The 17,729-nt window shown below is 35.3% G+C and overlaps 1 protein-coding gene across 1 annotated transcript; it reads right to left on the reverse strand.

The window, feature by feature from the left end:
* Positions 1-10,776: 10,776 nt before the first annotated feature.
* Positions 10,777-16,171, reverse strand: LOC143547811 (TSL-kinase interacting protein 1-like). The gene is made up of 12 exons (XM_077039139.1): positions 15,381-16,171; positions 15,227-15,309; positions 14,300-14,347; positions 14,079-14,188; positions 13,895-13,979; positions 13,691-13,805; positions 13,496-13,618; positions 12,884-13,005; positions 12,572-12,810; positions 12,125-12,485; positions 11,421-11,552; positions 10,777-11,334 (listed from the first exon to the last, which is right to left on the reverse strand). The coding sequence occupies exons 1-12, from the start codon at positions 15,487-15,489 to the stop codon at positions 11,101-11,103; spliced, it is 1,761 nt and encodes a 586-aa protein (XP_076895254.1). The 5' UTR covers positions 15,490-16,171; the 3' UTR covers positions 10,777-11,100.
* Positions 16,172-17,729: the final 1,558 nt, after the last annotated feature.

The raw sequence follows: 17,729 nt of genomic DNA on the forward strand, positions 1-17,729 counted from the left end.
CTTGGGGAAAAACTACTCTTGGTCGCTTGAGGTTGAGAAGCATTTGATCCTCCAGCTACAAAGCACACATCACCGTTCATGTTGAGAGATACATGTCCTTCGTGTGTTGAGTTAGTGCCTGACTCCCCCTTAGAGTAATAAGCAGATGATTCGGTTTTCGAACTTGATCCTGAGTTAACCTTTGCACCATACATACCCGGATCTTGAACCTGATCGGTAGGTGTCTCCTTTGGTACCATGTTCAGTTCAAACGTTCTTAGCTTGTTAACTGCTGTCTCCAGGTCATAGTCAGCAAAGTCTTTGTCTTCTCTCATCAACACAGTATACATCTCCCATTTCGGTGGGAGAGCATCAAGAAGCTTTTCAACAATCTCATCTTCTTTGTAAACAATTGAATAGTTGCTGAGTTCAGTCATCAGATGATAATATCTAGTGATGATATCATCAAGTGATTCATTCTTCAGATACTTGAAGACCGAGAATTGGGTTTTTAGAAGTTTAATCTTCGATGCACGTATTCCCACATTGCCCTCAAACCGGTTTTCAAGCACTTCCCAAAGCTCTCTGGCAGTTTTATACTTTCTGAAAGTGTGCATAATCTCTTATGGAAGAGCCATTGTAATTGCTGCATGAGCTTTGCTTTCTGCCTCTTACATTTTCTTCTCTTCTTCTTCCATCTCTTTGTATTTCTTGATCTGATCACGACCCTCATACTCAGTAGTAGGTGGAATGTAACCATCTTGTATGCACACCCACATCTTAGCATCTTGGTACTTGACATATTGTTCAAAACGATCTTTCCACGCTACATAATCGGTTTTCTTAAGCATCTTTGGTGCCTTTGTAGCCGAACCCGCTTCCACTTCCATCTTAACTAGTTCCGTAATGTTTATTGAAGACATCTTTCACGAAACCCAAAGAAACTCGAAAGATAAAAAAATTTATTTTAAACAGTACTGTAGGCGAAGTTGTGGATAACTTCGCTTAAGTCTGAACTTCGCTGATTCTGAACTTCGCTTCCTTTTTAAATTCGCCTGATTCTGCGAAGTTGTGAATAACTTCGCTTAAGGTAAGCGAACTTGAGAGGTAGGTGAAGTTATGGGTAACTTCGCTTGAGATAAGCAAACTTGAGAAGGTAGGCGAAGTTGTGGATAACTTCGCTTAACCTTATATCTTCGCTGAAACCCTACGAACAGTGACGGCAACTTCGCCTGATGAACACGATGAATATGCAGGTTTTATTTCTGGATTTAACGAGGTTTGTGAAGGTGTTATGGGTTGTTTATGATTGTAGGAGGTGAGTATAACACAAAAACTCAGAAAACTCGTCCCGCGAATAGTCGAACGGAACGATTTCTACACCCGCGTGATAATCCCGAACCACATAATCGAGCAAATGCTCTGATACCAATTGTAGGTTCCCAGCCGGATCTACACGAGATATCGCGTTCTACGTAGGTGCGGAATCCCTACGTAAGACGTTACGAGTATAGAAAACAATACGAGCTAACACACGATACGATAATCAAACACACGTTGTATTCTAACCGTAAACACGTGATACTATGATCACTGAATACAAACTCTCTGACTCGAATACATGAATAACAAACTCAATTCTTAATAAGTCGTAAACAAAACAGCTTATATAGACACGACAACTTCGCCTGGCATGTTCAGGCGAAGTTGTCCCTAACTTCGCTTGTCTAACAAGTTCGCCCATATCAGCGAACTTGTTAGTAACTTCGCTTACATACAAACACAAATCTAACTAACACGATTACAGACACTCGACACTGAACTACTGACATCATGCACCAACAGATAGAATTCCAGATAGATTTAGTACCAAGAGCCCAACCCGTCGCGAAAGCGCCTTACCGTCTAGCACCGTCCGAGATGAAAGAATTGATGTCCCAACTGCAAGAACTCCTCGATAAGGGTTTTATTAGACCAAGTGTTTCCCCGTGGGGCGCACCGGTTTTATTCGTGAAAAGAAGGATGGAAGCATGAGAATGTGCATATATTATCGAGAGTTGAACAAGCTTACGGTAAAGAATAGATTTCCTTTGCCAAGGATTGATGATCTGTTCGACCAACTGCAAGGTTCGAGCTGGTTCTCACGAATAGATCTCAGATCAGGCTATCATCAACTAAAGTTGAAAGAGGCAGACATCCCTAAGACAAAGTTTCATACGCGGTATGGACACTACGAGTTTCTCATAATGTCATTCGGTCTAACGAATGATCCTGCAACATTTATGGACATGATGAATAGGGTATGTTGGCCGATGTTGGATAAATCAGTTACCGTCTTCATAGATGATATATTGATTTATTCAAAGAATGAATCTGATCATGCCAAACATTTGAGAGAGGTATTGGAGACTCTGAAGGAAGAGAAGTTGTATGCTAAGTTTTCGAAATGCGAGTTCTGGTTGCGAGAAGTGCAATTTTTAGGTCACGTGATTAATCCTGAAGGAATTATGGTGGACCCCGCTAAGATTGAAGCAATAATGAACTGGAAGAATCCAAAAAATCCGACTGACATACGAAGCTTCTTAGGGTTAGCTGGCTACTATCGGAGATTCATCAAATGTTTCTCCAAGATAGCCGCACCGGTGACCAGTATGACCCGAAATACGGTAGTATGCAGTTGGGCTAAGTTCCAAGAAGAAGCTTTTGAAGAATTAAAGAAGAGACTCACACAAGCTCCAATCCTTGCTCTACCCGATGGTGATGAGGATTTGGTTGTTTGTACTGATGCTTCGTATCGTGGGTTAGGTTGCGTGTTGATGCAGTGAGGGAAAGTGATAGCTTACGCGTCTAGACAGTTGAAAGTCCATGAGAGTACTTATCCGATGCATGATTTTGGAGCTAGCAGCTGTAGTGCATGCCCTTAAGATTTGGAGACATTATCTGTATGGTACTAAGTGTACTATTTACACATATCATAAAAGTTTAAAGTACTTATTCAAGCAGAAAGAGCTGAACATGAGGCAGAGAAGATGGTTAGAGTTGATAAAGGATTACGACTGCGATATTAAGTACTATCCTGGTAAAGCTAATGTGGTCGCTGAGCGCTAAGTCGTAAGAATGAGGAAGTCGTTGCAACAGTAAAGTCATACCAGCTGATTATGAATTCAAGTCTTTTTGAAGAAATCATCAAAGTACAGTCAGAGGTGTTATTAGATGAAGGGTTAGTGAAGAAAGAGAGAGTTTATGGCCAGCAAGATGAGTTGATGGAAAACACTCATGGAGTTAAGACTAGATTTGACCGCATGTGGATTCCACGCCATCGAGATCTTAGAGGTCGAATCTTAGATGAGGCCCATAAGTCACGATACTCAATTCATCCTGGAGCTACCAAGATGTACCAAGATTTGAAAAGATATTGCTGGTGGCCAGGAATTGAGAACGATGTAGTAGATTATGTTAGTAAGTGCTTAACTTGCTTACAAGTCAAAGCCGAACATCAGAAGCCTTATGGAAAAATGCAACCGCTTGAGATACCTGAATGAAAATGGGAACACATCGCTATGGATTTCATAACTAAGCTACCTCTTACAGCTAAACATCATGATACTATCTGGGTGATTGTGGACCGTTTGACCAATAGTGCTCACTTTCTGCCTATACGAGAGGCTATCTCGTTAGAAACGTTAGTAAGTTTGTTCATCAAAGAAGTTGTATCTAAGCATGGTGTACCGTTATCGATCGTGCCTGATAGAGATACACAGTTTACTTCGAGGTTTTGGAAGAAGTTCCATGAAGCTATGGGAACGAGATTGAACATCAGTACAGCGTATCATCCTCAAACCGATGGATAGTCTGAAAGGACGATCCAAACTCTTGAGGATATGTTACGTGCTTGTGTTTTAGACTTTGGTGGAATTTGGGATGATCATCTGCATCTGGCAGAGTTCTCCTATAACAACAGTTATCATTCAAGTATTGGAATGTCGCCATTCGAAATGCTTTATGGTAGACGATGTAGAACCCCGGTATGTTGGGGAGAGATTGGTTAGAAAGAGATGGGAAGTTTGGAAGTTGTCCAAGAGACATCTTCAAAGTTCGAACAGATTAAAGCAAGAATGAAAGATGCCCAGGACAGACAAAAGTCGTATGCTGATAAATGGCGACGACCGATCGAGTTTAACGTTGGTGACAATGTGATACTCAAGGTCTCGCCTTGGAAGGGGATCATTCGCTTTAGAAATAGGGGAAAGTTGAGTCCGAGTTATATTGGACCGTTTAAAATTTTAGATCGTGTGGGTGAAGTAGCTTATAAGCTGGAATTGCCCGAGGAGCTAGAAGGAGTTCACTCAACCTTCCATGTTTCTCATCTGAGAAAATGTCTGGCTGATGACACGTCTCATGTTCCATTAATGGACATTGAGGTTGATGAACAGTTGAACTATATTGAGAAACCGATAGAGATCGTCGATCGCAAGGAGAAACAACTTCGTCATAAGGTTATACCCTTAGTGAGGGTGATATGGAAGCACCGCAAGGGATCGGATGCCACTTGGGAAGTCGAGGAAGAGATGCGCAAGTTTTACCCTAGTCTGTTCATGTAATAGTTAGGTTTCGGGGACGAAACCTCTTTAAGGAGGGAAGACTTGTAACATCCCAAAATTTCAAGTAATAATATTTTATATTATTTCTTATAATAATCGAGTTTACTTGATTTGGCTAGGAAATAATTAAATAATAAAGGTATGATAAGTAGGCTAATCAAAGGGAAGTAATTATGGAACAAAAAGGAAAGATGGGCCTTAGGTCCATGGGCTTAAGGGCGTAAAAATACCCCATTAACCCTAATCCTTTCCATTTCCATCCATTCTACACATTTGCCTACACCATAAACACACACACTCTCCTATTTACGGCCGAGGGAGAAGGAGAGGGATCCAAGACCAAATACAAGTCGAATACCGATAGATATTGGTTACTCAAGCTAAATACAAGATCAAGGTTCATAACCAAGGCTAGCCGTAACCTAGAAACATCAAAAAGGTATGTTCTCTATGATTAAAGGTTACGTTTTTATGAACGGTTTGCCATGAAACTTAACCTATAGTCTATGTTGCACGGAAACGCGACCTAGGTGCCGTACCCCATCCCGGAAACTCGTCGGGGACGGAAACGCCGTCGGGGACAGCAGGAAACGTTTCTTGACCGTTTCTGTAATGTTGGGGACGGCCATTGACCGTTTCGAAAATTCCAATAGTGTTTCGTACGTTTCCAGGACTTTGGGGGCAATTTTTAAACGTTTCCGGCGCCACATACAGTTTCCGACGCTGAAAAACGGATGAAGAAGATGAAGGAGGAAGAAGAAGAAGAAGAAGAAGAAGAAGAAGAAGGCGGCTGTTTTATTAATATAAGTTTAGGGTTTAAACAATAAACCCCTTGATATTTTAATTGTTTGCATTTAGTCCCTAAACTTTGTTAATATTTACATAAATAGTATTAAATTAGGTTATGCATTTTAACATTTAACCCTCACTATCTAGACTAGCTTACATTTGGTCCTCAACTTATAAATTTATACATATAATGTTTAAATGACATTATATATAAATAAAAATTATATATTTAGTTATTTGTTACTAATACTTAATTACCTATGTAATATATATATATATTTTATATGTATTTTTTGTCGTACCTGTTTATTGATTTTTTGAGTTTTGCCGTTTCCTGTTCCCGTACCCGTGCTCGTTTCCCGTTCCCATACCAGTTCCCGCCGTGCCCGTTTCCCGTTCCCGTACCAGTTCCCGTGCAACATAGCCTATAGTAGATCGGGTCTAAATGCTTCATAAAAACGCAAACTTGATGATTTAATTGGACTTAGTGGACTCATGGTTAGATACGGTTCATAAAGGAAACCCTAGATCTAGCCTAGGACATTTTAAAATATAAAGGTCCAAGCTTTATGCTAGAAACGGGTTAAATCTTGATAGTGGGATGATATTGGACGTTTAACGGCTAAGGAGAGTAGAAATGATGGTTAAAATATACGATATGGGCTGTTAAATAGTAGTTAGAGCCTAGAAAGGAAAATCTAGATAGAAAACATGAACTGGAAGCATCAGACCTGAGTACTCGGTCACCATGAGTTTTTGGTTGAATTCTCGGTCAAGGCTGGGAGTTCTCGGTCAAAGCTGAGAGTTCTCGGTCAAACTAGGGGTTCTCGGTCAAGGTTGATGGTTTTCGGTCAACGTTCTCGGTCAACCAAAGTGTTCTCGGACACGAGTTCCCTGCCAAAGGGTTCTCGGCTGATCAATTCTCAGTTGGGCCCAGATAGAGGACAGTTGGGATTGAATTAACTAAGTCCTCATGAAGATAAGCCCATATCTAATTTAAAATATACTAGCCCATTGTCAAGAACTAAACAACGAGCCCAACCTAGAAAATTATATCGTTAATTAACATATAAATATATTTAACAGTCAGGCGTGCTCAATTAAAGAAGGGGATAACGATTAACGGCGAACGCAACAGGATCCAGGTGAGTTTCTAGCCCCACTTTTGTTATGTTTTCGGGGCTGTGTGCATAATCGATGTGAACTGTTAATATAGTTACCTTAATTGGTAAGTGTATGTCTTATATGATTACGTATGAATGAATGCTTGACAATGTATGAACGATCTTCGGATATTGCATGTAGCGTCAAGGGGTAGTTTAGAGATATGATTGATATATATATATATATATATATATGAAATATAAACGATGTATGTACGTATGGAAGTTATAATTACGAAAGTATAGAAAGGTATGGAAGGTATGGTTAGAAAGGGAATGAACCCTAATAATATCCGCGAATGTAGGGAACAGACCCTAATAATATCCGTGAATGTAGGGAACGGACTCTCATAATATCCATGAATGTAGGGAACGGACCCTAATAATATCCGCGAATGTAGGGAACAGACCCTAATAATATCTGCGAACTTTTTAGGTTGAAGTATATGTATATGTGTATGTATAAAAAGGAAAGAAGGAATGTATGATAGTATGAACGTACGAGGAATGGTATAGAACTATGTATGTATATGTACCTTCGGGTGCGTATATAAGAATGTGTATGGATGTATTGTATGTTAGTTAATTAACTAGAACTCACTCAGCGTAGCTGACTTTTAGTATGCACGCAGTTGAGTAGGATGAGGCAACTCGCTTGAGGGGAACACGTGGCATTGAATAAGAGGCTAACATCGGAAGACTCAAGGCGTTCATGTTTAATGTTTGGTTTATTTTGAAAGACAAGATGGTTGTTTTAAAACAAGTTATGGATTAATGTAATGTTTTATGAATGTTTTTAATTTCCGTGAATGTTTAAATTAACTCTAATATGATGAACTGCGTTTATGAGTATATCCAACGTCCAAATGTGAGGCACCGGTAACGGGGCCTTACACCCTATATATACAAACATATCCTCTTCATTTTTCTCTTGCTCATTCATCTTTTTTCTCTCTCAAACTAAGAACACCATCTCAAACCTTCAAGGTTCATAATAATCAAGCAACAAACCTTCTTTAATTTTTGTTTTGGTTACTTACTAATTAAATCTCGTGGTACAACATATATATATTATGCACCCCTTGTTTCCTTCGGCTTTCATCTTCTCCGGGAGGTGATATGCTAAAAGGCAAGGCTTCATGGAGGACTCATTGTAGTTCTTGATTATACTATTTTCCTTTAATGCTTTACTAGTCTTGTTTATAGTGTAAGTAGTTTAGTTTTCTAATTCATGTTTAAAGAGTTCCATGGTATTGGGTATGAAGTCACTAGTCTCGGTTTTATCCCGAGATTAGAACCGAATCAAGACCGAACCAAGACGGGACTCTTGTTTACTAGTTTTGTTTAGTAGTTTTGTTTTAAATAGTTTTGTTTACTAGTTTTGTTTTAAATAGTTAAATAAACATGTTTATGTAAGATTTGAATATTATAACTTCTAAAATCATTTTTTTATAGTTCTATAGTATTTGGGTATGTGGCAACCATCCTCGGAATCATTCCGAGTCAAGGACCGAACCAAAACCGAACTAAACTGAGTTCACTTGCTTAAGACACACAAGTGTGTTTTTGGCCACTGAAACTCATATTTTCTTCAAGAATGTATTTTAAACTAATTTTAAGTTATTTTATCAACATACTTGGTGTGTCGGAATCCAACTTGATCTTATAACAAGTTTGGACCGGTGAACCAAATACTCGCTTAACGGACATTAAGGTTCTTCACAATAGAACTATATACTTGGTTAAGTGTTTTTGATTTTATTAAGTTATCTAAAAACATTTTGGAAAGTTGACTTTGAGTTTAGTTAATTATCTAGACTCAAATTGACAAATCCGAACACTCGATTAAAACCTTGTTTTGGTATTCATATACCCAAGGGTCTTGCAATAGCGCATTATAACCCACATAAGTTACTTAACATAGGTTGAGTAATATTTATGAATGAAATACCAAGACCCGGTTTCGAGTAAACTTACTTTTAGAAGATGTATTTAATTTCCCAAATATTTACATTTTAAACCATAAACTTCATGTATTTACTTTACTTGTCATATTTAACTTTAAACCCTTCCAAGACTACCTACTAACTTAAGACCCGTTTAATCTAGGTCTTGCTCGTTAACCCGATCTTCGATTATTCACGAATCAATCTTTCAAGTTACTTAGTTAACGTGAGTACATTTCATCCCCTGTTTTCACTTTTATATTTTGGGGGTAACATGCATACTTATTCAAAACAAGAATGACTTATTATACACATTTCTCAAACCACAAACTTTAGGGTGTGTGATACTTAGAATACTTGCTCTTTTGTGTGCTATATGTCTCATATGCTTTACATGCACGAGTGCATATTTTTATGTTGTTGTTGAGCCTCATTAAGTATGATCATACGCTCCCTAACTACTTAGCCTTGTGCTAGTAGAATAGGGCCTCATTATCCAAGTATGTCGGTTGTTACCGATTAGAAAGGATCCTCATTTACATATGTTTTATATGCCACGATTGATGCTTTTATTTATAGTCTCATATACGTTTGTGGATTTCGCTCATATCATATATAATCAAAACTATGAAATTGCTCACCAACATACGCGTTGAAAAATATTATTTTATGCATTGTTACAGGTTTGATTATTACTTGAGTTGGAGTTCGAAGACGTCATTCTATTTTGATACCACTAGGTTATTAGAAGAATGAACAATATCTTTTTATTATATTTTGGTGTTTATTTGTATGAACAATATGTGTTACTTTGATGATTGAATGCAATTAATGAGTTGATTAAATATTATCACTTTAATAGTGTCTTGTGTTCTTGGGCAATCCGTTGCACCCCGGCATGTTCCGCCGCCTTTGATCGGGGTGTGACATTTAATTCCAACACCTTTCCACTTTCAACTTTGGTCACAAAATAATTTATTTACGGTGTCATAAAGAACGGATACCGACCGAGTTCTCACATCTTTGTCACAACAGAGAGAGGGTTTGTATCCTTTCTGTTTCCAACAAAGTAACAAGTGGAAGCGTTAGGATTCCTTCATGAATCAAGTTCGAGTCATCGTAACGTGTGAGGTTTTCAACTTGTATATACAAATATACATCTACAATGATAATAAAATACACAAAATGTGTTATGTTATATATATAAAATTATTACTATAAAAATAAACAAATATACATATGTATATACATAATGTAATTTATAAATCACAAACGAGTCAACCTCTAACGGAGCTCAAGTTTGAAAAGCTTTTTTAAATTTAACGAGTAAAGCTCATGTTTGACTCGGCTCATTTACAAAACACAACATGTTTAATTAAATAAACTGAATGTATAACCCAGACACAACATGCTCATTGAATAGATTACACATGATCAACAACGGCTAGGTTCATCCATGGCACGGAGGTCAAGTGACCCCGCTACCTTTTAAGTTGTAATGCCTAATTGTAATCTGGCTAGCGACCCTGCAGGTTTGATTTTGTAACAACATTGTCCTTTCATTGAAACAATTTGGGTGCAAATCCTATAGTCCTCATTTTTCTAATCTCATTTTCTATTTACAAGTTGTGGAGCTTTTTCTTTTTATATAGAAGACTAGCACGGACGTTTGTTATTTATTTGCCACCTCTAGAAATATTGCTATGTCAAAAGACAGTAAACGAATGGACACTTTCAAGAAGCATTCACAAACACTTGTTATATGCGTTGTATAAGGCTATACATCCTGTATAACTTATGACACAACACATCACTATCATATCACGGGCCCGTATAAATTGTTTTATAATATCATACAGATCATATAACCTTATACGACCCGTGTGATATGTGAAAAATGTTTCACGATCCGTATATCATGTTAGTGGTCAGGGGTGTGCGCATAAGCTTAGTCTTTTATATTTGAATTCTTTTCCTTTTTCAAGTTAGCTGAGGCTCTAAATTATGATTCTTTTATAAACTAGTGCACATAAACTCGTCACTCTTTGTTTTATACATCATGTTACTTGCGGTAACAATAGTTTTATGTTTACTTACAAAAAAACTGCTTATATTTTTGTTTTATACATCAAGTTACAGTAACAATAGTTCACATTTACCTGAACGAAACTGATTATATTTTTGTCGTATTTTGGGTCATGTTAGGAATTGTCACCTATGGATAATACATACGAAACAACGTATTGTATCTCAAAACGCAACAAACCGACGGACACCATCAAGAAGCAATCACAAAGACTTCCAAGTTCCAACACGTTACAATGCTTACTTCATATCTAGATACTAATAAAACATCATATCAAAAGAAAGAACACATTCTACGATCCCAAACAATTTTATATGTAAACACAATCTCCGGAATCATCAAAGATGATAAACACATGTCTCACAAACCTCAAATCAACCGTTACCTTTGTACAACATTAGCAAAGAGTCTCCTATAATAAAAAAAAGCGAGCCCTTCTAAAGACGCTAAAGTCATATTGCCATATTTGATATCATATTAACATGAAAAGAAAAGGTTATCATCTCAGAAAATGCACGCGGTTCTAATTGTATAAATCAACCTGAAGTTTCACTCTTTGGTTTTTGATCGAAAGAGGAAACGGTTTCTTGAGCTCCAAGTTTTGTTAATGGTGTTTCTCTTTTCTCCAATCCAAACAATGAACAGTTATGAAAAGCATCAAGGCTGTTGTTTAGAAGGCAATTCAATCCACCAATGCTATCGCTTAAAATAACATCGTTAGTATATCTACATGAAGCTGCATCCAAATCCAACGCTCCTAATGAATCAGGCTGCAATATAAGAAACACAAAATATTAGTGATGATATTATGAAGTTTAGAAGATATATATGAAATTAAACATGTATAAGGACATACCCAGTATACATCAGTTAACGAGTTGACATCCGTTGCTGAAACATCCTCAGGATTTTCATTAAAATGACATGCATCCATTGAATGCACTTTTGCAGGATAATCATCATTTTGCTCCTTTTGTTCAGGTGATTTCTATGAACAAAATATAAAACAAATCATATTAATATGATTCAAGATATGTTGTTATTCACACTGTCATTTCACGAATTAATAAAAAGCCATATATGTATTTACATATCCTTCTAAATTTTATTAACATTATATTTACTCTTCAACGAACGGATAATATCGTATTTACACATTTCATGGTAAATAAAATGAAAACCAATTACTTATAATGACGTGTTTCACTGAATAAACGAAGAGTCATATTCACTTTGATGATCCACAGTAATAATGTTATTTTCCCATTAGTTTATTCGGTAAAAACACTATTTCAAGTAACTGGTTTTATCTTTTCTAATTTGAAATGGACACATGATAATTTTAGTGATTACAAAAGTATATATGTTATTAAGAAACTTTGGGCATATGGGATTTTTGAATATATACATACATATGTATATAAAGAGGTGTTTGTTTCAGCACCTGTAATATGCTGAGAACTGAGAATACTGCATAATGCATTCTCATCTATATATATTGTGTGTGCGTGAAATTGTTCCCAAAAGAAAAAAAATTTAAAACTATTTTAAAATTTAAACCTCAACAAGAGCATCAGACGGAATTTGGCTCGTAGCAGCAGCATCTCCACAACAATTTTCTAAAACTTGTACTTTTTTCGGGAACGAAAAGGCATCACACGCTTCATCTGCATCCCAAATTGAAGAAACAACGGTAGGCTGGAAGGCGTTTTTACCATTTATATGTGCAGCTATTGCAGCATCAAACGAGTCACAACTGAATGAAATTTGTTGCTGACATGGCGAGCCAGGTGGCAGTGGTGAGTCAACACAGTTGGCATCTTGATTATGAGATAACTCAGAGAGTAAATCACCAACACTTATGTTAGTCAAACTGTCGGCCCATTCTAGTGTTGAGCACGTCTTAGCAAACCAACCATACCTTAAAATAACAGCAAAAATAAAACATTTATGAGACGTAACATGTAGAAAATAAATTCTTTAACGAAGTTACGAAAATATAAAAACCTTAAGCGGAAAATTGAAGGACTTCCAGTCGCTGCATATATATCTCCAGCGCTTAAAACCGAATCCCGAGTCCATTTTTGACAATTTGATATATTTAATGTCTGAACATAATAAGGCACAAGTGTTAATTCTCCAGAAGCTATGCTACAACTACCCCATTTTCGATTCATATGTTCCAAAACCGATGATATTTTTTTTCGTGTACTTAATGTTAGCTCCAGATGCGGGTTGTGATTATCCTGAAAAAAAATTACAAAATTTAATCAACATAAATACTTAATAATAATGTTCGTTTAATTAATTAGTTCCTACCATTTCCAATGCTTTGCGTGTACTTTCATCAATGGGGAAGAGTTGAAGTTTAAGTTTCATATTTTGATGAAAATTTGGCACTTGGGAGATGCTTTTTGAAACCAGGTCCAAACCCGTGTCTCCTGATAGCAAATCATATATTCACATTAGAAAAAAAAAGGGGCTATTTTTATGATGGCCCATCAACGAACCGAACGTTCAGTGAACCGTTAAACGAAAGAACAAACAAAGTTTTGTGTTCATTTATGCTCATGAAAGTTTGTTTACGTTAGTTCAATTAAACTCGTTTATGCTCGTTTGTTTAAGTTTGTTCATCTTCGTTCACAAATATATTCATTTAAAACTTTTAGGCCTGTTACAACTTAGTCTATATGTAATAGCTTTTTTGGCCCAACGCATTGCTGTTTAGATTTACTGCTAGTTGGTTTTAACTCAGTTATGTTCTTTCATCTATGTTCAGTGATGTTTGTTTACATTCTTTATACTGTTAACGAAAGAACATAAACAAACACAAACACACTAGTTTTTCTTAATGGATGAACACGAACAAGAAAGCCACGTTTGTTTAACTCATCGTGTTCGAATGTTTGTTCTGTTAAACATGCAACTCACCATTTACATTTTCTACACTATTAGTCACATTATCCAATGACGTTCGTTCCAAATGTTCAGCAGCATCAGCAACCAATGAAACACCAGCAATTGCAGCTTTCTCCCATTTTTTATATGCATTACCTTTAGAAAAAACTAAACTTTATAGATATTTAAACAATTACAATTAATAAGAAATTTGTGAAATATAATTACCTGATTTGCGAGGTTGTCTTGCTGGTTTATTATTAGTTGGTGCAGTAGAACAATTTCCTCCCGGATTCGGTCTTTTTCTTATATTCTTCTTTCGATCTTTCAATAATTGGTGCTCCTTCATGACAAAAATAAAATAACAATAATAATTCATTAAATGCATTTAGTAGGATAATAAAAACCATATTTTTTTGTGAATTAGCTAACCAAAGACTCCATGAAAATCTTGAATCTGCGAGGCTTCAAATGAAGTTTAGAGGCTTTGCAGCTATGTTTTTCAAGTAATGACCACCTGAAAAAGAAAGCAAATATGTTCTATATCATATATTAGATACAAAATATGACCATATGTTAAAAGGTTATTATAGTAAAAATAGAGATGAATATATACCATCGAAGCATAGCAGCATTTGTGTCTTTAGAACTTTTGGCATCAAGAGAAAGTTCAGGGCCCAGCAATTTGTTCATACGTCTTACAAGACGATAGTAATAATGTCTAACCTGAAAAGAGCGGTAATTTGAACTTCAAATTGAGAAACTAGATATAAATTAACAGAGAAAACATTATATTACACGAGAATTAAACTTAAATTTGTATAAACAAAGAATAACCTGATCCTTGTTTTTACTTGGCACACGAGAAGTAATCTTCTCAAAATTCTGCAACAGCACATAAGATATTAGCACCATGTATTTATTTTCCCATTTAAATATGCACACATACATAGGGGAAGGATTAATCCAGAATGCTATATTGCAAGAACAAGGAGAAAAAAAGGGTATACATTTTTGCAGTCTTGTGTGCGTGTGTGAACAAATTGGTTTGATTATTGGTTTAGACATGGCCTATACATGTGTAGATAAACGGTACAAAACTAAAAAAATGTATGATCATTTAGTTTGATGGTTTTTATATACATAACATACACATGTGTATGCAAAAGTACAAAATTTTGAAAATATGAACAATTTATCCAAAAGTTAAATGGTTTAGATTTGTTCTGCGTATACTCGTAAAAAGTTAGCGTTCTGAAATAATCATCTCCGTTTGTATGTAATTATGCATGTATGTGTGTGTGAAATGAGAGGGTTCTAGGGCCCTAGGCGGTGCCAGTTTTTTTTAGAACAGGAAGAACGATATAAATTATTCATTTTAGTCTTAAAAAAATTTAATATATAAGAAAATGGTTGAAATGTAATGTTTATACACCTCTCATTAAATTCATAAAAAGAATTGAACAAAATTCGTGTATTTATTGACCCTAAACATTTGCAGGTCAGCTATAGTTTATATTACCTACACATAACCTAAACATGGGTCATTAAACGTTTAGAAAAAAACATATGCTACCTTAATGGTTAGTTATGTACATAACAAATGCATTTCCATTTAACAAGTAAAAGTAAAATTAAAAATATAAACGCTTGATAAAAACAATTAAACGATTTAGGCTTGTTACTTTTGTTTTCGCAATAAATTAGTGTTTTGTAATGAACTTCATCCATATATGTAGGATATAATATCACAGTATAACTTGCCTTGCCAACTTGGCGTAATGCGGTAAAGAAGCTTTCTTCTTCTTGACGTGTCCATGCTGCCCATTGCCGTGTTTTTTTCTTCGCTGAATTACATATAATTATGAACAAATGTTGCAAAAATGAAAGAACCTTGATAAAACAAACTAATCTTTACCTGGCTGATTAGATGTAACATGATTTGTTTCAGATGTAATTACATCTTTAATAAAAACATCATCAGGTTGATTGGACACCTCATGATCAAAGGAAACTTCTGACTCCATTTCCTTGTATTGTCGTCAGCAGAATTTTACATTTTCATGACCTTTGAAGTTGCTGTGTAATACTTCTTGCAGTCTCAGATTAAGCTTCAATCTTGTTTTAACTAATACAAATTAAAAATAAGTTAGCATCAAACAATATCTTCATCCAAACCTTAGTTTTAAGAAGCGAAATGCACTCCGATGCGTTTTGATCCAAAAAGCAAATGCGCGATGCGCACGCGTCACCGTATATGAGGTGTTTGTTATCAAAATATACTAAGCATATATTTATAGATAATATTTTAATTTGTTAAACTTCTAAACACTAAAAAATAAAAAAATAAAATATATAATAAAGTCAAAGACATTAAAGCTATAGCACCCCCTACACAATGCAGAAACTAACTTTAACTCAGAGTCGGAAATGCGCGCATCAGACCGCGTCGCGCATTATGCGATTTAGATCGCATCATACTCGCATCAGGGAATCGCAGCACCTCGTTACACCTGATGCGATCTCATTAGCATCGTGTACATCACGGATTATGCACGAAATTTTAAAACCAATATACAATCGCTCAAAAGCATGTGAATGATTTTAAACAAACACAATAAGTAGATAAATTATTTTATAAATCCATCCTAAACACCTCCGTAATTCAAATAATCATAATATTTGGCACCTACACAGATACACTAAATGCAAACATGCCCTAAATGTCATCAGTCACAAATCATAGAAGGTTCTTATCAAGAACCGACAATGCAGCATACAACTTTAAAACCACAAACAGTTAAAAACACACCATTCTTAAACCAATTTTTGGTTAAAAAATTTTGCAAGATTTTGGATGCTCGTTACAGATATGAACTTAAATAGCTCTAATGTAAGCTAACATCCATAAATAACAATCATTAATTAGAACCCCCAAATTAGCAACATAATATAATAAACACAATTCAGATCAGATTAAACCCTAAATTGATTCAACAATTTCAACTAACTAATTTCACAAATTGATAACACAAATAGAAATCGGATAGATACATGAACATATGTAATCAACTGTTTAATATATCGATCGTAAATGCAAATATGCCCAAAATGTCATCAGCCCGAAATCATATTCCTGGAGTACGATGCAAATTCAGTACTCACGAAAAGATTATCGAAAAACCAACAATGCAGCACACACCATTAAAACCATAAACAGTTTAATTCTTGAATCCAAAAAAGGCTAGCGGCGCAGCTTGCTGCCCATTTGCCTTCTATTTGATAAAAAAAATTATAGCTAGATAAAATATTTATATAATTTTTTTTTTTTTAAAAAAATGGTTAAAATTCTGCAAGATTTTGAATACCCATTACAGAAATGAACTTAAATTACTCAAATGTAAGCTAACATTAATAAATAACAATCATTAACAAAAAAAACCCCCAAATTCAACATAATGTAATAAACACAATTCAGATCAAATTAAACCCTATATTGATTTGCAAAATTCAACTTAAAATCAATAAATTTGACACAAATAGATAACACAAATGCATAAAAATTGAATAGATAAATGAACATATGTAATCAATTGATAAGATTAGGATTAAACTTACGAGCAAGAGATGTTCGAACCGATGACCCAAACCCAGATCCTGCAAACAAAAGGTTAAACCGCTTTGTAAAGATTAGTTTTTTTATTTTTTTATTTTTTTATTTTTTTATTTTTACTTGATGCATGCCTTTTAATATTTTTGTGAGTTCAAATTTGATTTTGGGGGTAACATATTATTGGGTTATTTTTTCTTTTTAATATTCAAGATTTTTTTTTCTTTTTATTTATGTGGATATTTATTGTGTGTATTTTTAGATATTATGATTGATGTAAATTGTACTAGGTAACATGTCAAGAATAAATGGTGAGATATAGTACTAAGAAAGTCTTTAAAAACTATATTTTGGGTTATTATTAGTTATCTGGACACGTTAAACGCTTCATCAAGTAACTAATAACTGTATAGGGCTTTTAACTGTCTTACAAGCTCCATCAAGTCTTCTTAACCAAGGGATAACATCGGATAAGTTGTGTGTAACCTAACACTTGTTATAATGAAGATATATAAAGACGTATATGTATGAAAACATGTAAATATATGATGTAAGACACATACAGTAGAACTCGATAATTAATACTCGATTATTTAATAAACTCTCTAAGATAATATTTTTTGCCGGCCCAGACTCGGGGATATGGTGCTAAATTAA

Source organism: Bidens hawaiensis, unplaced genomic scaffold (assembly GCF_021521415.1).
Source record: "Bidens hawaiensis isolate Kalapana, Puna unplaced genomic scaffold, B.hawaiensis_p1.1 tig00014833_1, whole genome shotgun sequence".
NCBI classification, from domain to species: Eukaryota; Viridiplantae; Streptophyta; class Magnoliopsida; order Asterales; family Asteraceae; genus Bidens; species Bidens hawaiensis.

Bases quoted from the DNA above. Each gene is read 5' to 3' on its own strand.
- LOC143547811 (XM_077039139.1), bottom strand. From the start codon at position 15,489: ATGGAGTCAGAAGTTTCCTTTGATCATGAGGTGTCCAATCAACCTGAT. The intron at 12,811-12,883 runs GTAGGAACTAAT...ATTTTTTTTCAG, and splicing joins CACGCAAAGCATTGGAAATG to GATAATCACAACCCGCATCT. The intron at 11,553-12,124 runs GTTTAAATTTTA...TTTTGTTCATAG, and splicing joins CGTCTGATGCTCTTGTTGAG to AAATCACCTGAACAAAAGGA.